This window comes from Talpa occidentalis, unplaced genomic scaffold (assembly GCF_014898055.3).
Source record: "Talpa occidentalis isolate TD23 unplaced genomic scaffold, MPIMG_talOcc4v2.1 talOcc4.15, whole genome shotgun sequence".
In the NCBI taxonomy this organism is placed as follows: domain Eukaryota; kingdom Metazoa; phylum Chordata; class Mammalia; order Eulipotyphla; family Talpidae; genus Talpa; species Talpa occidentalis.
Window position 1 is genome coordinate 3179756 of NW_023601543.1, and position 20205 is coordinate 3199960.

At 54.0% G+C, this 20205-nt stretch overlaps 1 protein-coding gene across 3 annotated transcripts; it reads left to right on the top strand.

Moving 5' to 3' along the window:
• The first annotated feature begins 419 nt into the window (after positions 1-419).
• On the top strand, positions 420-19975 carry IDS (iduronate 2-sulfatase). 3 transcript variants are annotated; one of them, XM_037511842.2, is made up of 9 exons: positions 420-550; positions 1069-1205; positions 1870-2047; positions 5606-5694; positions 6422-6622; positions 8006-8176; positions 10073-10199; positions 12065-12238; positions 16689-19975. In XM_037511842.2, exons 1-9 carry the CDS (start codon positions 454-456, stop codon positions 17150-17152), a joined length of 1638 nt encoding a protein of 545 aa, XP_037367739.1. In that variant the 5' UTR covers positions 420-453; the 3' UTR covers positions 17153-19975. The 3 variants fall into 3 exon arrangements, with proteins under 3 accessions (XP_037367739.1, XP_054551488.1, XP_037367740.1); XM_054695513.1 differs by having other exon boundaries at positions 1873-2047; XM_037511843.2 differs by lacking the exon at positions 8006-8176.
• The last annotated feature ends 230 nt before the right edge of the window (positions 19976-20205 follow it).

The following is a 20205-nucleotide window of genomic DNA, read 5'->3' on the forward strand; positions in this document are numbered from 1 at the left end:
GGGAGTGTGACTTTTAAAGGACGGTGAGGGAGAGGGCAGGGCTTCCAGGTGAAAGGCATAGCACCAGCAAAGGCAACTAGGCAGCTAGTCTTTCTGGACCGTGGGGGCGTCGCCAAGCCTCGGAGACCACTGCGAGTCGCCTGCGCCACGTTCCCACCTGGGCGGGGCTCGCAGGGAGCGGCTCGGCGGGTGGGCGGGGCCGAGGGGCGGGGCAGGCCCATACGCTCCCCCCGCGGCCCCGCCCCCGTAGGCCCGGATTCCGGCTGGCCCCACCCCCGGGCGGGGGCGGGGACCGACTCGCGCAGGCGCAGTCGAGCTCGGGCGGGCGCCCAGCCAGAGGGGCGGGCTGCGTGGCGCAGTCCGCGCCCGTTTGCAGCGCGGGGCCGGGCGGCCGTGTGGCCGTTCCGCCGCAGCTTGTCGCCGTGGCCCCGGCGCGGCCGCGCGGAGGCAGAAATGCCGCTGCCGGGCCAGGGCCTCCTCTGGTTCGGCGTGGTTCTGGGCTCCATCTACGCCTCCCGCGAGTCGGCGACGCAGGGCAACTGGACCACAGGTGCCGCCCACGTCCGCGCCTTCTCCTTTCTTCCCTTGTTCCCGGCCCACACCGCCCTTTCGCGCCTCGCTCCCGCCCTCCTCCCATCCAGCCTGCTCCCATCCAGCCTCCGCTCCCTCCCATCATCCTTTCTTCCTTCCCTCCGGCCCACCCCACCCTTCCTTCCCTGCCTCCGTGCGCACTTCCCCCTTTGTCCCTAAATTTCTTCCCTCTCTTCTCCCTCTCCCTCCCCTCTGCCACCCCCCCGTCCTCTTTTCCAGTCCCTCCCTCCTGTTCCTCCCTCCCTCTCCTCCAAGCTTGACACCCTGGCCAAAGCCTAGCCCTGCCACCCAGGACTGCGGCTTCCTCTGTGCACCCCCACCCAGGGGCACAGCCCAGGTCACCCCTCCCAGGCTTGGCTGGTGGGGTTGTCAAGGTGCAGGGGCCAGGCCTGGGCCTTTCAGACCCCAGCACTCAGGAGGGGCGCGGTTCAGTGCCAGTGCAGGTGACCTGGCTGCAGCCCCTACTGTCCTGTGCAGATGCTCTGAATGTCCTCCTAATCATCGTGGACGACCTGCGCCCCTCCTTGGGCTGTTATGGGGACAGACTTGCAAAGTCCCCAAACATTGACCAGCTGGCCTCCCACAGCCTTCTTTTCTACAATGCCTTTGCCCAGGTAGGTGTGGGGTCCTGTGGAAGTGCTGTGTGGCTCGCGCACTGAGGGTGGGGCTGGGAGGGGCTGTCCCTTCAGCTGTTGTTACCTGGGTCTGCTTGTGCCTGCCATCTCACTTCCAGGGAAGCATGTTGTCTGCAGGAGGCAGTTAGAACGGGGTTTTTCCTGGCAGAGGAGGTGTCTGCCTGCAAAGGGGCCCCTCTTCCTTGGCCGGAGGCTGTGCCTAGGCTGGCCCTGCCCACCTTCTTGCCCCAAAGAGGGAATGTTCTGGCGTGAGAAGCAATGATGGCTACACAATGCCACCCTCAGCTCTGCCAGCTGAAGGGCGTGCTGGCCAACTTGCCATGGTGGCTCTCCTCCCCGAGCCCTTCATGGGGCTACCCCCACCCCCACTGCCTGTTTTGTGCACCTGTGAGATGCCATCATGCAGCAGCCATAACCCCCCACTGCTTTGCGGGGCTGTTTCCTCCCGCCATCCCTCCCTTCCTATGCCCCCGAAGCCTTATTTGTGGTGCGTGGGTTAGGCCCAAATCCTTACTTGACTCTGAGATCTGCATGACTCAGCTGCCAAGCTATTTGCCAAGGACTCCAGTGGTTGCCTGGTTACCATTAGCTCCAGGCTTGCTGTCCTCTGAGGACACTTACCTCTGCTTCTGCTCCCTGACAGCAGGCGGTGTGTGCCCCGAGCCGCGTGTCCTTCCTCACTGGGAGGAGGCCTGATACCACCCGCCTCTATGACTTCAACTCCTACTGGAGGGTGCACGCTGGGAACTTCTCCACCATCCCCCAGTACTTCAAGGAGAACGGCTACGTGACCATGTCGGTTGGAAAAGTCTTTCACCCTGGTACTGCCTATACCCAGAATCTGGGTTTTGTCTTGCTTTACCCTGGGCGTGGGGCTCCCCTCCTGGGGCTGGTGCTGGTGCTGCTAGACAGAGGTCTCTTGGGGCTGGGTGGGCCCCTCATGAGTGGCTCCCGCCTTGGTCCAAAATATGAATTTTGTGCTTGGCTTCCCGTTCTCACCTGGCATGAGCGCGCCTGACAACTTCTCTCCCTCTCAGCAATGAGCGCTGCTGCTGTTGGGTCCCTTTGCTCCTCAGGTAGAAGGAAGGCACTCACCAGGAGGAGGGAATCTTGGGGGGCATCTGGCTGCGTGCCTGGCCCTCTGCTCCCCAGCGCCCAGTGGGGACTGGGTTAGCACATCTGAGCACCATCCACACAGCAGCCCTGCTCTCTGGTGAAGGGCTGCAGTTTGGCGAGGGCTGCCCACATGCTCCGGAGAGAGGACCGTGAGCTGGCACCGACCTCCAGCATGGGCACCTGCCTGGCACATGCCTTTCCTGTCGACGCGAGAAGGCTGAGGCACAGCCAACATGCAGCTTTTTTTTTTTTTTAACTTATGGAAGAATTGCACGATTGACACGAAGTTGGAAAAAAGAAGAAACTAAAGAATGGAAAGCACTTGTCATCGCAGTACCCTGCCGAGTGCTGTATTTGGGTGTCCCCGCCCCCCGCCATTCTGGGCATATTCTTTTTCTGATTGGTGATTCCTGGTGAGTGCAGTTCCACCTTTTCCCGTATAGCGACTGTCCACGCGAGGTCGTGTCGAGCGACAGCCTGGTAGTCTCACATGGAGACGCGCCACCGTAGTGCACGTTGCCTTCAGGCCTTTGCCGTCACACATATGCTGGGGTGCCCAGCACCAGGAGCAGGGGAGTCCGGGTCCCTCGGTTCCATTCCAGCTCTGCCACTTCCTAGCTGTGCGGCTGACCTTGGGCAGATGGTTCATCCGCTTTGCGCGTTGGGTGCCTGCTCTGGGAAGCTGGCATCAGAGCTGCCTTGAACAGCTACCTGGGGAGTCTCCATGTCCAGGGGTTCAGGAGGTGAATCCTGGCTGTAAAACAGTTTCATCAGCGGTAGTTAGAGCATTGCAGAAGGGAGGAATTTGAGTCATTAGGGAAAATATGTTCAAAATTATTTGTGGCGACTTCAAAGTCTTTATGAATTATGTTTGAATCTGTATGTTTCTTGAAATATTTAGAAGTGAGCCAAGAACCCTCAAACTTGAAATCGCTTGAGAAGACTGCTCAGACACCGCTAGAGACTCGGAGTTCCTTGTTCATGAGCGTCTTCCTTGCATTCCAACATCTCTGCCAGCTGGTCGTGTTGTCGGTGGCCACAGCGTCTGTGAAGGGTCTAGGGGTCTCGGGAAAAAAGAAAGGAAAACCTGATCCCTGTAGGGACAGTCAGTCTTGTCCTCAGGACTTGACCAGTTCAGCAGCTCCCCCTGGGCCCAGCGGTGACACCGGCCACTCGCCACCGTCTGGGGCCCGCTGAGGTCCCATTCTGTTGGGCTGAGTTGGGTCCATTTTGAAGGTGAATCTGAACAGAATCCTGTGGTGCAGCCGCCACCACCTCCAGAGGCGCTTCCCACAGCTTGGCCTCTCCCTTGCCTGGAGGGGAGTGTTTGGGAGAGAGGAGTAGCTACTGGAGAGGGGGACCGTGCTTCGGAAAGAGATGCCAAGCAGAGCTAGTGGGGTCGCCTCCTTCGTCTCCAGGATTAGGTTTCGCATGCAGGCTCCTCGGGCCCAGCCTTCAGTGGAGAACAGAGGTTTCGCCTGCGCTGCTTGTAGGAACAGTGTGTGGTGGCTGACAGTGGCCCCACTGAGTACCAGGGGTGTGCCTGCTCTGGGCTGCCCGCTTCCTTAAGTCCTTCGACAGCAAGCAAGGTGGCTGCTTCTCCGACTCATTTCCCGAGGCGGAAGTTGAGACTTGGTGAGGTCAAGTGGCTTGGCTACAGGGGCCCGGGTGCTGAGGGAGCGGTGCTAAGATTTGAATCTAGGGGCCTCCTGGGTGGCGCAGCGGTTGAACGCTGGGCTGCAAAGCTGCCCGCAGCTTCTGCAGCGCCAGTTCCATCCCCGGCCACTGGCAAAGGTCCCACGTGGCGTGACAGACCTCTCCTGTTGCCCGCTGCTCCCCTCAGCAGTGTACTTTGGTCCTTCTGCCTGCTCTGCTCTCCCCTCTGGCTCTGGTGAATTCTCTCACCCTCCCGCGCTTCTGACTGTACCCAGTGCTTGTATAAATAAATAAATCTTTAAAAAAAAAAGATTTGAATCCAGGCCTGTAGGCCCCTCTGCTCTCTCCTCTGCGCTAGCTGTGCTGGCTAAGCCTGCCCCAGACGCCCCTGCTGGCTCTCCTCAGCGGCACCCCATGCTTTTCTGTGCAGGGCGCCTCTCCCTGCCTGTGACATGCTCCTGCTGCTGCTGCTCCTCTAGCACAGCCCTGGAGGCAGCACTTCCCTTCACATCCCTTGCCAGCCTCAGTGACTTTAGAAGCCCTCACTGCCAGGCCTCACCAGTTCCTGTGTCACCTCTGTGCCTGGGCGCTGCCCCCCTTACACAGTGCTTCTGCTGTTTTCTCTCTCTGATTTATTCACTCATTCATCCACTTGACGGTGGAGCTTTTTTCTCTAAAACTGTTTTAACTGGGAAGAATTGACACTAACTTCCTCTTGAGGTTTTGGGCCTCTGGGTTCTTATATTACACATGGCTGGCAGAATCTGTGCAGGATCCCCGAGACAGGCCCGCTTCCCTCATTTTCCTGAGTCCCGGGGCCTAGTCAGCTTGTGGATGGATCCTCAGATCAGCTACAGTGGCCCGAGACTGCTGCAGATCCTCGGCCAAAAACTTCTGATTTGGGTCCAGCACCTGGGTTGCATCCGGCAGGTGCCTGCTGCGTTGGTCACAACCAAGGATGTGATGTGTGTAGCAGGACTGGAATAAATAGAATGGGCTAGTTGATTTGGTACAGTTTGGAGAGCTTCCAATTTTGAGCTTAGTGGATTTTTAGTAACATGCTTTTGCAGTGAGGCCAAGAGCTTTGAGCGGTTTCAGCAAGAGGAAGGCTGTCACGTGGATTTCCTCCAGCATCTCGGCAGCTGGCAGCCAGTCCCTCCTTGTTTCCACATGTTGTTTTGTCTTCCCAGATACTTTGTCAACTATGGGCTGGGGTGGGTTTCTCTTTGTGAATGAGCGCTGAACTTGGTGTTCTCAGGCGAGATTTCAGTCCTGGCTCACTTGTCTGGCATCTGGTTGGCACCAGGTTGGTGCCCGGCACAACAGCGGTGCCCATGCCTCTGCTGCTTCCTTCAGCGGGTGGGTGAGGCCCCGGCCCCAGCTTTGCAGGGTCGTGCCACCCTTCCCAGCTGGCTGATCACTTTCCTTGGAGGCCAGATGCTCAGTCCTCAGAGGGAAGCTGAAGAGGTGGCTTCTGTGGGGACTTCCCCAGCATCTGGCCTGGAGATGAGGAAACTGAGGGGCCATGCTGCTTCCCCAAATTGTTTACAGTTTTAGCTTGGGATGGGGAGGGTCCTGCCGCACTTAATGTCGTTTCTTCCCCCCAGGAATATCTTCTAATCACAGCGACGATTCCCCGTACAGCTGGTCAGTCCCACCTTACCACCCCTCCTCCGAGAAGTACGAAAACACCAAGGTGAGTGGGAGCAGAAGTGCTTCTCCTGTCAGGCACACAAAGTTCGCGAGGTGTTCCCTGCAACTTCCCGCCCGCGCGTTAGGCGGGGAGCTTCGCAGGGCTCGTTTTTGACCCTGGTGTGCCTTCCGTCCATCTGTGTGTCCGTCTGTCTGCCTCGGGCCTGATGGACATGTCCAGGTGCTCACAGCTCTGGTGGGGATCTTACCATTTTAAAGCATCATGGGAAGAAAAGGAATCTGTGAAGAAAGTTAATATATTTTTTCCCACTTTTTAAAATCATAGCCTGGTAGGTGGGTCGTGGGCCGATTGGGTGGCGCGCGTGTCTGTGTTGAGCCGTGGCGCGAGCATCTTCACACGCGTGTGCCGGCCGTTTGTATGTCTCCTGTGCTGAAATGTTCATTCAGGGCCTCAGCCCATTTTTTAAACTGGATTATTCGTTCTATTTACTGTTGAATTGGAGCCAGTGTTTGTTATCAGTTTACTTAGGTTTCCTTTCATGGGTTCTGGTCTGGAGACAGGATTAGCAGCCAGAAGCTAAGCGCTGGGGCATTTCCAGCCCCTGCCTGGAGCGGAAGCGGGGCCTGTCTCGTCCCCCTCCCCTGTGCCCGTCCAGCCTGGATGGCTGAGAGGTGTGACTGCTGCCGTGGACAGTGAGTCTGCCACGGGACCTTCGTGACTTCCATTTCTTGCACTTGAAAAGCTGACTTTATATGTTTTGTTTTGCAAGACATGTCGGGGGCCAGATGGAGAACTCCATGCCAACCTGCTTTGCCCCGTGGATGTGGCAGATGTGCCTGAGGGCACCTTGCCTGACAAACAGAGCACTGAGCAAGCCATACAATTACTGACAAAGATGAAAACATCGGCCGAGCCTTTCTTCTTGGCTGTTGGATACCATAAGCCGCACATCCCCTTCAGGTACCCAAAGGTGAGGCCCTGACTGGGGGCAGAGTTGGCACAGTATGACAGTTGCAGCCTTGGATGAAGGAAGGGCTTGTGACGTGCAGGTAGGCACTTTCTACCCCACCCTGCGCCGTCACCAGGGATCCCTGGCGGCACTAGCATGCCCAGCAATGTGAAGATGGGAGTCAGAGGTGAGGCTAAGAGGTAGGTTTCGGATGTGTGGAACCCTGTGGGAAGTGCTTGACTTTCTACTTCCCTTCCCTGGAGGGTTGCATTTCCTGTCCTTGAACTCTGGGAGCTCATGTTGGGTGGGATGGTGAGATCATCACAGAGAAGTGAGCAGAGCTGGCCGGCCAGGTGTGCAAGAAGAGGTAGTTCTTGGGATATGATTCTAGGGTACAGTGGGAAGGCCTGTGGGTCAGACCCCTTAACACTGGGCCTCGTCCTGCTGGCTGGCACTTCCGGTCCTGTGCTCGAGGGCTGTCATTTAGAGCATGCAGCCTCTTCCTTTGGAACAGCTCGTGGGGTTTTTCCCTGTTGTGTTTCTTTCCTGGGCCTGTGCAGCCTCTCCCTTAGAGACCACAGCCCTGCTGTGCTGTGTTTGCTTCGATGGCCCAGAGGCTGTCGCTTTCTCAGCAGGAGCCTCCAGCCCCGTGGTGGAGGAGACTCGCTTCTCCTGCCTCTTGGGCAGAGAAAAGTTGACCTTGCCAGCCTGAGGAGGACCTTCGGAAAGGCCTACCCACAAGGATGGCCCTTGGCTGGTCCCTGGATCTTCAAAGTGTTGCCCCCTTTCTCAGAATGCCTGAGAGGGGCTCACGATGCCTTACTGTTTGTTCACACAAGCCTCAGTTTCTGCCTGGGTCTGGGATATGGGACTGTGCAGGCAGGGTGCCTCAGCTCCATCCCCAGCCCAAAGCCTGGGTGCTGGGGCTTTAATGAGCTTCCCAGCCAGTGTTATTATACCACCCAGTGCTGCGGAAATGAAGCGCGTTCTGTGTGACTTCACCGGGAGAAGACTCTGGAAGCTTGTGCCTGGTTTCTCCACACACTTTGCCCCCCACCCCACCTTTTTCCTTTGCTGATGGTGTTGGGTGTCCCTTCACCACCATCACCCTCAGCCACAAGGAGGACTGTGCTGAGCTCTGGGGATCCCCCCAGGGAACTGCCCACTCCAGGGGTCACTTTGGAACCCACAGCTCCTCCACCCATTTTCTTAGAGGGAGGTGCAGACAAGGAGGCGGGGGGCTCGATTGTAGAAAGAGCTTTACTGCCCCATCTGTAGGAGTCCAAGGTCACATGGTGTCAACACCATTGGTCTCTGATCTCGCCCTCAGGCCTGACTGTCAGGTGCTGGCAAATACCTGTGGTAAAGAGTGACAATGTGGTGGCTTTGTGTGCTTCCCCCAAGGAGTTTCAGAAGCTGTATCCCTTGGAGAACATCCCCTTGGCTCCTGATCCCCAGGTCCCTGCTGGCCTCCCTCCCGTGGCCTACAATCCCTGGATGGACATCAGGGAGCGGGAGGACGTCCAAGCGTTAAACATCAGTGTGCCCTATGGCCCGGTCCCCGTGGACTTTCAGGTATGGGAGACATACCTGGGCGAGGCGTCAGCCCCTTGTGTGCTAAAGCCAACACTGCTTTTCTCAGTGGGCACCCCTCTGCCGTCACCCCTCTGCCCATCCTGTCTCACTAAGAACCTTCTCTGTGCTGGGTGTCAGGTGATGTGCCGGGCAGGGGGTCGTCTTGGGGAAATTAGGGCACAGCTTGACTAGAAGGGCCTTGGCACAGACGGAGCCGGGGTACCACACAGGGCCGTCCAGCTGAGACCTCTGGTGTCCAATGGCCACGACATGGGGGCGGGGCAGCCTCAGCAGTTAAGAATGGTTACACTGACTCAGTAGCCACTCTGCCTGATAATGTTCCTTCAGGAATATTCCACCTAGAGCCCTGCATCTCTGTGATTCATGTGAATATTCTGACAGGCAGGCCGCAGTGTGAGGGTGAGGGCAGTGTCTTCAAAGCGTGCTCCCTGGATCCCCACAAGCCTGCATTGGCATGAAGCACAGTGGGTGATTGGGCGACCCCTCCTTAGTGATGGCCCCTCAAAAGGCTGCGGCTTTGTGAGCTCTTTACAGTGCCCTCAGAACCTGCTTTTGTCGTCCAGGTGAGGGAACCCCAGGCGGGGCGGGGCGGCGGCTGGCCCCAGGTCATGCCCAGGTCAGTCGTGTTGCTTCCTGGCATTCTGGCTTTGAGTCCTGAGAGGGAACCCGTGCTACCCATGCCAACCTCCAGTCCCATCCACCCCAGGGCTCTGATCTGCCCTCTGAGGCTGCTCTGCAGCCTCCCCACTGCCTGCCAGCCCCTTTGCCCCTCTGCCCACCGTCTTAACTTATAGCCACACTTCCTGTTGCAGAAACCAAGACTGGGGGACAGCCTGAGGGAGGGGACTGCATAAGATGGATGTAGGTACACTTGGGCTGTGCCCCTTGCCAGCTGTGTGTCTCTGGGCAAGTTAATTAACTTCTCTGAGCCTGAGTTGTCGTGTGTAAGATGGGAGTGGTGACACTTACCTTATAGGGGGGTTTGCAGGATCGGCTGCTACCCAGCAAGTAGGTGGTAAGTGGGCACTACTATTGGTAGCCTCCCTTACCAACAGCTGGAATTGTACCTGTGCACGCGTGTGGGGTGTGTGCGCTCTCATGCGCCGGGCTCAAGGCTTCCCCTGGGTCTCAGAAGAGCAGCAGGAACTTGGCCAACCGAGCCCCCTTCCCATCCCTGCAGTGGGGTCTTCCCTCCTTCCCAGCCCTTCACTGCAGACTGTACACCTGCTCCCTGCCCTCTCCCCGGACTGCTCCCCCTCACCCGGCCTGACCTTGGGGGAGAAAGCGAAGTGTGGCTTGTTCTGGCTGCTGCTTCACCTTGAGATCCTGCCTCAGCTAAGTGAAACACCTGGCGTGCTCTTGTGGTCCTCATCCTCCCTGCTCCCCTCTCCTACTTGATCTCCTAAGCCCCTTAAATCCGCACTGCCCCCTCGCTCCTTCAGCACACCTCCCTAAGCCACTGCAGCAGGCGTGGCTTGATTTGTTCTTTAAACAAGTGTGTGTCCAGCGCAGCGACCTGAGTCCCTGGAATATGCCGGGCGCCCTAGGCCACTCACACCAGAGCTCCGTGTGCCGGCCGGCCCTTGCTTGGGAAGACCTGCGCGCCCTGCTGGGAGGGGGACAGTGGCGCCCCGCGTCTGCTGAGATCTCTGTGCTAAAGTGAAAACTGATTTGCTTTAAGAAGAACGGGACTTCTGGCCGTGTGGGTTGCACAGGAGCGCAGGCGTGGGGAGGCAGCGAGCAGTGGGGTCGGGTGGAGAAGACCATCGAAGGCATCAGCGGGGGCTGCCCGGGAGGGCTGCTCAGGGGACATGGCGGATGTGCCAGCTCAGCCACTGAACTCAGTCACCTTCGTTACCTGTTTTGGATTTGTAGCGGAAGATCCGCCAAAGCTACTTTGCGTCAGTTTCATACATGGATACCCAGGTCGGCCGCCTCTTGAGCGCCCTGGACGACCTGCAGCTGGCCACTGGCACCATGGTCGTGCTCACCTCAGATCACGGTGAGTGTTGGGGACCGCCTGCCAGCCTCAGAGCCTTTCTGCGTTCTTAAACACAGGCGTCTTCTCTCCTAGGGATCAGCGAGGCTGGGGTCTTTGGGTGCTACTACAACGACCCTGTTAGCCCTGGGACCTACCCCTGGAGGCCAGGCCTCTGGGTCTGAGGATCACCTCAAATGTATGGGTGATGGATGCTGATGGGGAGAACCTTATGGGGACTTGTTTTTTCATGGTGAACTCAGCAGTAGCTTCCATTAGTGGGGGAACCCCTTTCAACCCTGCTTCTAGCCATTTCCAGGGTTGGAGGGCTGTCAGCACAGCCCTCAGCCTTCACCATGCCCTTCCCCCACCGCCCTGCCCACACCCCGGGTTTTACCACTGCCCATCGCTCCTCGGGCTGTGTCCTCCTTTTTCCAAAAGTGGAAATATCTTTATTAGTTTTAATTTGAAAATTTTTAAATATGCTCAATAGTAGAGAACGAAATACCACTCCTTGCCCTGCCCCCCAGTCTCCCAGCTCCCCAGTCAGTCTTGCTCATCTCATCCTGAGCTACTCCTGAATTTTTTTTTTTTTTTAGGAAAACAGAATGTTCAGTTTTCCAAAAAGTATCTTAAAAATGTGGCTCTTTTGAAGGACAACCACATGCTCATTACCACACCCGGAGCAGGGAAATGATTCCTCATTGTTGTCAGACGCCATACCCTCATCGACGTTAGAGCTGAGTGTGCTCTCGTTGGGAGGAAAAGGAATCTGCAGCTCATGGGATGGGGGGCTGAGCCCCCTGCCCTTTGTCCCACTTGGCCAGGGCTTAGCGGTGCCGCCAGCCTGTACTTGTGATGCAGCCCTGTTGTGTGTGTCGCGTCGTGTAGTCCTGGCACAAGGCAGTGTCCATTGTGCTGCAGGTGCTGTTTTGTTCTTCCCACTTAGCATAGACAATCCCCCATGTTAGTTGGTTATACCTGGAGGTGTCCCAGTTTTTTGTTGCTCCCCCAATGAACTGACGCTCCCTGTGACCCTTCTGCTCGGTGCCCATTCTCCTGTGCCAGTGCAGACCGCTGTGCCCTGTGATGGCAGGACCCACTTGCAAGGTTTCTTTGCTCCGTGCAGGTGCACCTGCTTACAGGTGGCCCTTCCCAGAGGGCTCTTCCGCAGCCAGACCACGGAAGCCTTCTCGAACCCGCCATGGCAGGTTTTGGTGGCTTTGGCTATTTTGTAACGCAAAATGCTCCGTGTTTTACATTTTTTATATCAAAAAAGAGTGTGCAAACATCCGAAGATTTGTGAATTTCCAACTTGGAGTATTTCTTGTGTCTTTGGTGAAGGGTGTTGGAAATTAGTGGTAAGGGTGGTTTTCAGTGAAGGCCGAGGACGGGGAACCTGGCATCGTGGGTTTTTGTTCTATGGCGTGTCTTAAACACCGGGCGAGAGCTCCCTGTCTTTTTTTTTTTGGAAATGTGGGCAGTGTAGCTTCACAGCCCACACCCAAAGGCGAAAACCTGAGCTGTGGGACTGGAGGCAGGAGATGGGCGGGCACAGGACAGGGCAGTGATGACGGGGCCCGGGTCTGCGTGGGCCACGGGCCTTGGCACCCAGCCTCAACGCACGGGGTTAGTTCTTATCACTTCTTGTAGTTTGGGAACTTGATATTTATTTTGCCTTTGAAGATTTCCTTTCTCAGGACAAATGCCTTACTTCAAAAAAACGTAGTGTTTAGGGGAAAGCACCCTTTTTGTGGCAATTCGAGAGGAAGTCTGCCTTCCCTGCAGGGGACGAGTTTTAGCTACAGGACACGAAACGGCATCTACGGTGAGTGGGCTGCCATGGTGTGCGTCATTTTTAGTCATTATGTTATGCTTTTCTGCACCAGGGTGGTCTCTAGGCGAACATGGAGAATGGGCCAAATACAGCAATTTTGACGTCAGCACACGTGTGCCCCTGATGTTCTACGTGCCTGGAAGGACGGCTCCACTTCCAGAGGCAGGCCAGAGGCTGTTCCCTTATGTCGACCCTTTTGCTCCCGCCTCGGAATTACTGGAGCCAGGTATGCACGCCGCTGTGGTCACAGCGCTTGATGGCAGCAGTTGGTGTTGAAGCCACGTTCTCAGGCCGCAGCCTGGGGCCTACCAGCCCGCCCTCCTGCCCCTGTTGGCCATCCCCCAACCCTGACCGGATCTTCCTGGGTGCCTCCCAGGCTCTGTGGCAGGGTGGAGGGGCAGGCCGGAGGAGAGGTGCGAGCCCAGCGTGGGGAGGGCCTGCTCAGGCTGGGCCGCTCAGCCCGGCTCCTTCCCCTGCACACTGCTGGCTGGAACTCGGCACTTTTCGAGGGAGTCTGTGGCCCTTTCGACAGCTCAGCACTCCAGCAGGTCACTAGATATATAAAATCTTTTTTATTATTCTCATTTTGACAAATTACTCGTTTTTAAAAATTTCAAAATCAGTATGTGTGGTTATAAAAGCCAGACTATACAGGAGCATCTGGAGATTGTTATAAAGACTCTTCTTAAATTTTTTTTTTATCTTAAAGATTCATTTGTTTGTTTATACAAGCACTGGGTACAGTCAGAAGCGCGGGAGGGTGAGAGAATTCACCAGAGCCAGAGCGGGGAGCAGAGCAGGCAGAAGGACGGAAGTACACTGCTGAGGGGAGCAGCGGGCGGCAGGAGAGGTCTGTGCGCCATGTGGGACCCTCGCCCTGCAGCCGGGGATGGAACTGGCGCTGCAGAGGCTGCGGGCAGCTTCGCAGCCCAGCGCTCAACTGCTGCGCCACCGGGGAGGCCCCATAAAGACTCTTGAATGACCCACCAGCCCATTTATAGACAAGTTTCCTGTGTACTTGTCTAGCATTTTACCAGGGAATTTTTTTTCCATTTAAGAATAGTTTATTTTCTTCCTAGAATGTTGATTTGTCAATCGTTTATACAACTATATGATTTGGGGAGTATAGGGTCACTCCTCCACATGTGCCCTTGCATCACTCCACCAGAGCTTCAGTGCGAGAGCGAGGAGGGCCTGGGAGGAAAAGTGAGCGGGTATTGTCAGCAGATCCTTAAGTTACCGAGTCACTCTACTTCTGCCTTCCCCAACAGTCAAGGGCATGTTTCCTTTGACTTCCCGGGCCTGTCCTTCCAGCGTTTGAAGACCACAACCCTCTTGTCTGCAGATGAAATCTCCAGACTTTCAGCCCTGCCTCTCAAGGGCTCTCAAGCAGGCTGCTTATCCTGCTCTCTGTCTTCCCAAAAGCTCCAGTGTGAGCAAGGCCCTCTGGCAAAGACTCCTGGACAAGCTCCCCTCCTCCACCCAGGTGGCCTGTGTGGGTTCTTCGTGACTCTCTGGGCTTTCAATTCTGTTCATTGGTCTGAGTTTCTGTTTTTGGTCCAGTACCATACTGTTGCTGTGCAATATTGTTTGAAGTCAGGAAGAAGGATGCCTCCATTTTCTTCGAAGATTATTTTAGTCATTCCAGACCTTTTGTGCTTCCATATAAATTTGATAATTGTTCCATTTCCTAAAAAAAAGACACAGATAGTTTAATAGGTATTGCATTAAATCTGTAAATTGCTTTGGGTACTGTAACATTTTAATGATGTTAATTCTTCCTACTCATGAGCACAGAATATCTTTCCATTTCTTTGTGTTTTATTTCCTTTAACAGTTTTATAGTTTTCATTGTACAGGTCCTTCACCTCCTTCATTGTTTATTTCCAGATGTTTCATGTTTTTGGTGTGATTTAAAATGGAACTATAGTCCTTATTTCTCTCCTGATACATTGCTCACATATAGAAATGCCACTGATTTTTGTGTATTGGTTTTATATCCTGCCACTTTACTGTATTCATTTATTATTTCTAGAAGCTTTTTTTGGTAGACTCTTTTGGTTTCTCTAAGTATATTAGCATGTCGGTTGCAAATAGTGACAGTTTCACTTGTTCTTTTCCAATTTGGGTTCCTTTTATGTCTTTTTTTGCCTAATTGCTTTGGCTAGGACTTCCAGGACGGTGTTGAATAATAATGGTGACAGTGGACATCCCTGTCTTGTTCCTGATCCCAGTAGAAATGCTCCCCTTGCAGTGGCCCCCAACCGTAGTTCTCAGACTTCCTGGGGCTGTATAGCTGCAATGAAGCATCTGGATTTTCCTATGAGCACATGCTCATCTTCTTTAATATTTGTTGCAAAGGGAGAGGGTGATTCCAGCCTTTCTGTTCCACCATGCCGTGGGTCGAGTATTGCACTTACATTGATTCCTGTTTAAATCCTTTGTTCTGGCCCATCATTCTGGCCTTTCTGGATCTAAGTTTGCTTTACAGCGCCCAGTTTATTTCTGCACCTTTGCTTTTTGTTCACTGTAAACTCTGTCTTCTACATCACTAATAAAAGGCTAACCCGTTTTGAAGCGTGGTTATAGCCATTTGGTGACTGGAGACGCCTTCTGACAGCTTGAGTATCTGTGTGGAGATGTCTTCGGGAGGTGCTCAGCCTGGTGTAAAACCATGTAATCGCACTGCCATCTGTTTTCAAATTTTGCCTCTGGCTCAGGTCCCTCCCCTGAACTTTGGCCTTGGATTTCTGCAGCCTGGCCCACGTGGCTGGTCTCACACACCTCCTGCTGCATTTCTGGTCTCATGCCCTGAGCCTTTCCTTTGACACTTCCTCCTCAGGCCTCAGGCCACAGTCTGGAGCTGCCCCCACCCTTTCCGTCTCCCCTACTCCATCTGTGATGCACTGTCAGCAAGCCTGGCACTCTCCAGTCAGGATCTGTCCAGGTTCCTCCTCACCCCTCACTGCCACCCCCTGGGCCACACTGCTCCCTCTCTGGCTAGATTACTGCAGCTCACTACAGTCTCCTTGCTTGTGCCCTTGACCCCCTAGAGATAGTCCTCCTCAAATGATCCTCTAAAACTTGAGCTTGGTCCTGTCACAGCCTGCTCTGGTGCCTCCCTCACTACCTTCTCACTCTTAGGACAAGGCCACATGTTGTCTGGGTCCCCTCATCTCCCACCTCATCTTTTCACAAGCTTCCGGGCCCGCTGTCTTGGACCATGGCTGTCAGTGGGGATTTATCTGCCAGCTTTCTTGTTGCTAGAGTCAGTGTGAATTTTGATTCACGTGCTGCCTGTGAGGTTGGGGGCTCCGGCCACATCATGGAGGGCACTCCTGGTGGCCTCTGCTGTTATTCGTGCTGCAGGCTTGAGCATCTGGCTGTGGTGGCCTTGTTGGCCAGGTGTTGCCTTGGTAAAGGTATCTCCTTAAAACCTTTCCTCTTTTCCCCCTTACTAATCAAACATCTAGGAAATAAAACTGGGCTGTATAAAATTCCAACCTTCAAAGATTTCAGAAAGGCCAGATTGACAGTCTCAGTCCAAGGTAAATATGACCAGGAATCAATGCAAAGGGCAGGACTTGGACAAGAGAGGTGGATCGACCACGATGGCAGCGCATGTCACCCCGTAAGATGCTGCCATTGGACGACGATGAGCATCAAGCGCTGCTCAGGATGTGGAGAAGTGGAAACTAAAATAGCATGGCCGCTGCACACAGTGGCTTCGTGCTTCCTCAAAACATGGGATGTAGAATTACCATCTGTGTCAGCAGTTCCGCTCTGAGGTGTAGACCCCACAGAACTGAAAGCAGGTGTTCAAACCCAAAACAGTATTATGTGATTGTATCGGCGCATTTGCCATCAACAGGAGGTGCAGGCACTCTGAGGGTGTGTTGGCAGGTGAAAGGATAAGAAATGGGGCCCTTCTCTGCAGTGAATGGACTATTACTCAGTCTTCAAAAGGAAGGAGACTCTAAGGCTGCTACACCAGAGATGGGCCTTGAGGACATGTGGAGTGACATAGGCCAGAGTTGGACACATACTCTGTGGACACATACTCTGTGATTCCACGTACAGGAGGCCCTTGGAGCAGTCACATTCATAGAGACAGAAAATGGAATGGTGGATGCAGGGGCTGGGAGGAGTGGGGCGGGGGAGCAGTTGTTTAATGGGCACAGAGTTTTGGTTTTGCAAGATGCAGAGAGCTGGATGGTGGTGGCGATGTTAGTACAGCGAGGTGAACACTTCGTGCCTCTGACCCGCATGCTCAGAAAACTCGGGGCCGTGAGCTTGATGTTCTCTGTAGTTTCCACAGAAGAGAAAAAGATGGACCAATGCAGACGTGCATAAAAGGGATATCGCCAGGGTGACGCTGTGACACTCAGCGTACCCTGTCCTGAACAGACATTTTACTCAGTGCTTCAGGCCTGATCCACGACCCTTGCATGAACCAGCTATTACACTGGTATTCCCAGGTTGCAGATGCTTTCAGAGAGTTCTAACAGGCAGAAGACATCTTGATTTGCACCCTGCCATTGGTCAAGGTGCCCAGTTGGCATTGCTCTTCAATTCTTGTGCAAACATTAAGCATAGGAGAAAAAACAGAGTAGCTGTGCAGGCCGGAGGATGCTTCCAGGATGTAACCTGTTCTGTTGGGGGGCTTCCTGTTACAGGCCAGTCAGTCCTGGACCCCGTGGAACTCGTCGCTCTCTTCCCCACACTCGCAGGCCTCGCAGGGCTGCATGTGCCGCCCCTCTGCCCTGTGCCCTCCTTTCATGTCGAGCTGTGCAGAGAAGGCCAGAGCCTGCTGAAGTATTTCCGATCGTCCAGTGTGGAAGTCGAGCCGGGGCTCTTGGGTGGTCCCCGTGAGTCGATCGCCTACAGCCAGTACCCCCGGCCTGCGGACTCTCCTCAGTGGAACTCGGACAAGCCGAGTTTAAAAGATATCAAGGTCATGGGCTATTCCATCCGCACGATAGACTACAGGTACACCGTGTGGGTTAGCTTCGACCCCCGTGAGTTTCTGGCTAACTTTTCTGAGGTCCATGCAGGGGAACTGTATTTTGTTGATTCCGACCCTTGGCAGGACCACAATGTATATAATGGCTCCCAAGGGGGGCCCTCCCCCCGTCACTGATGCCTTGAGTGTCCCTCGCAGACGGCAGATACGGTGAGCCCCTTCCAGCCAGTGGGAGGCGTTAGGCTGAAGATCTGTAAATACCCGTTTCAGAAGCCGCCCGGGGGGTCGGCCTCAGGATGTGCAACAGCCGAACCTTTGATTGAGTTACTTTTTGATTAGTTTCCAATTGGCCGATGTAGGGCTGGGCTGAGCCTCTCCCTCGTTTGAACAGCCCTCCCTCCCTTATTGACCATGAGTAAGTACCAGACGAACAAACTGACATTGCCTTTCTTGAGATAGCAAGCCTACGTGAGCAAACGGAGCGCTATACTCAGCAAATACTCTCCGTGTTTGTGGAGTTTAGTACAGTTCTGAAAGTAACCACGTAGCAAATGAGGTTTGACACCAAGTTCCTGGTTCTTTTGGTGATGATTTCTGGCCCAGTAGATTCAAAATACAAGGCCAACCTGTAATCCGTGTTTCTTTTTAAAATGTAAAGTCAAACAATCATGCAAGCTGCCAAGGCCCTTAAAAGTCTAAATTTTATTTCTAACATCTAAGATACTTTTTTCTAAGACCTCAACATTTCAAAAATCTAAAAAAAAAATTGCTTGAGAAGATGAATGTGCGGTTTCTCCGTCCAATAAATATGTTCAGTAAACGGCAGGCGTGACATGTGGGAAACTCGGCCAGAAGTTTCCAGAGATTTTAAGTTAGTGGCAAATAATGACAGTGAATCCAGAGGCCATGTACGGAAAGGCAGTCACGCACAGCGCGAACTGCTCACGGGCCTGACTGCGCGGCGGCGGCATTCTTCTCCTTCAGGGACGGTTGGCTGCAGACAACCATGTATCCAGGAAGCAAAAAATACTCTGCTTGTCACTGCTGATCAAAGACAGCTTTGCTTTTTGTTGCCTTCTAAATTATGTTCAGGGTTGTGAAATTTTTCATTAGTGTAATATTAGGTAGTTTCCAGCCCCCCGGAATGTACTTCTGTGTTTCCTAAATATGAAAATAAACAGAAAGGTAGGATCAAGCCTAGACAGTGTCATCTTAAAGGGGTGGAATCTTCACGACTCACATTTACAGCCTGTTGAAGCCGGTCTGTGACCCTCACTCACTGGAGCGTCACGCTTGCCAAACGCACGTAGTCCTGTGTCGGCGTGAGTGATGTTTAGTCGTCCTGTCCAGTGCTGCTTCTGTGTTTAAAGGTAAATGTTTGTGGAAAAAAATACAGCAGATCGGATGAAGTGACTGCAATGTGTTAAATGGTAAGCAGAAAAAGGCAAGATATTAAAAGATTATTTCAGTTCAGCCCAATTGCTGACAGACTGTTACTCATTAGCCTGCAGAGGGGCTGTGGCGACACAGCTGCGCAGTGAGCAGCTTCGTTATCTCTGTCGCTTCGCATAACCTGTCTCCGACCCCCTGAGCTGGACAGCCTTCAGCAGAGGCCGCTGCCTGTGGCCCTCCCCATTGCCCTTGAGCAGATTCCTTTGGACAGTTCCCTTGACATCAAAACTAGCGATCCCAGCCCGGCGCTGCGCCGGGCACCCCCGCGTTGGCACCGGCCCGTTCTGTGCACTGTTTCCTCTGCCTCTGCCCACAGAGACTTGTCCGGAGCGGCGCGAAGTGTGTCGGGTTTAAGGGTCAGCAGGGAGCTCACTCTGGCTTGTGGCCTCCTCCTCCGCCTGCTCCTCTCCATCGCCATGGTCCCTCGTACCTCTTCCCCCGTAGCTGACCGCCCCCCCGATTTCCTCCCCTGCCCCTTAAGGAATCCACGTGTCTTCCTGGAATCCCTCTGCGATCCTGCCCTTGACAACACCGTCAGTGCCTACTACTGGGTCTACACGACCTCCGCTGAGCAGTCAGAGTCTTCCCTGACTCCACAAAGCCCCTTTCCTCGGCTGACCAGCGTAGCTGGTCCCTCGCTTTCCTGGCCAGTCCGTCCTCCCTCCCACCCCTAGGCCGTCCCCTCCTCTTCTTCACCCGTTCGCGGTCACGGCCATTCTTCACACCCCACTCCCCGCCCCCTCCCCCCGGAGGCTAAGCGTTTGTGACTCTAGACAGTGTCGTGCGAGGCGCCGCCCCAGGACCTTGTGGCCACGTGACGTAAGCCAAGTCTCTTTTCCTGAATAGAAAATCAATATGGTAATGATGAAAAAAATGGGAAGAGAAACCCAGTAAAGGGTGAGAAGACAGATCAGTTCTCTACCCTGGAGATAGTCACATAATATCTTGTCTTTTTTGGGGTGTGAATTCCTGTCTGTTGTCGTGTTCACACCATGTGCTTTGTCACGCACTTTTATGTTCTCCCCCCAGCATTGTATGCAGTTATTACAGACTTTTGCAAAGGTACTTTATACTGGTGGTGATAGATTTTCTTGTGTGGCTTTATCATAATTTAACCTTTCTTCAGTTACTGGAAATTTCGACTGCGTACAGATTTTCAGTATTGCAAATAATTCTGTGATGAACAACTTTGTGCATAAAATATTTTTCTGTTTCAGCTGATTCCTTAGGATAGCCTTTCAGTGCCAAATTGTCAAAAACTTTTCTGTTTGACTCCCCACACTGGTGCTGCCTTAGGGTAGTAAAACTAAAAAAATAAAACCAACAGGCATATATAGAAATGAAACCATAAAAAACCATAAACCCAATCCTCTTGGCCACAGTAGGTGGGTGCCGTATCTTGTTAGAGCTTCAAAACCTTGGTCTTTCTTCTCTCCGTGATTGTGAATGTGTTGATGGGCCCCCTGCCTAAACACTCCATGTGACCCCCCCTTTCTTGTCAAACTTGGAATTGAATAAATACTCACTTTCCTTTGCTTTTGTTGTGGTTTGGTTTATACTCAACTTACCGGTGTCTCCACCTGTCACCACAGCAAATACTTGCATATTACAGGCGATGAGGAGGAGGAAGAGAAGCCGCACTTCAGAACAAAGCCACTGCTGACACGGCGTGTTTCTTTCTGCTCACCTTCTGCCCATGCACATGGGCACAGATCTGGGCATTTTTCTTCTTGGGCTCGGTGCCTCGCCATCTTATTTTGTAAGGGCCCTTGTATGGT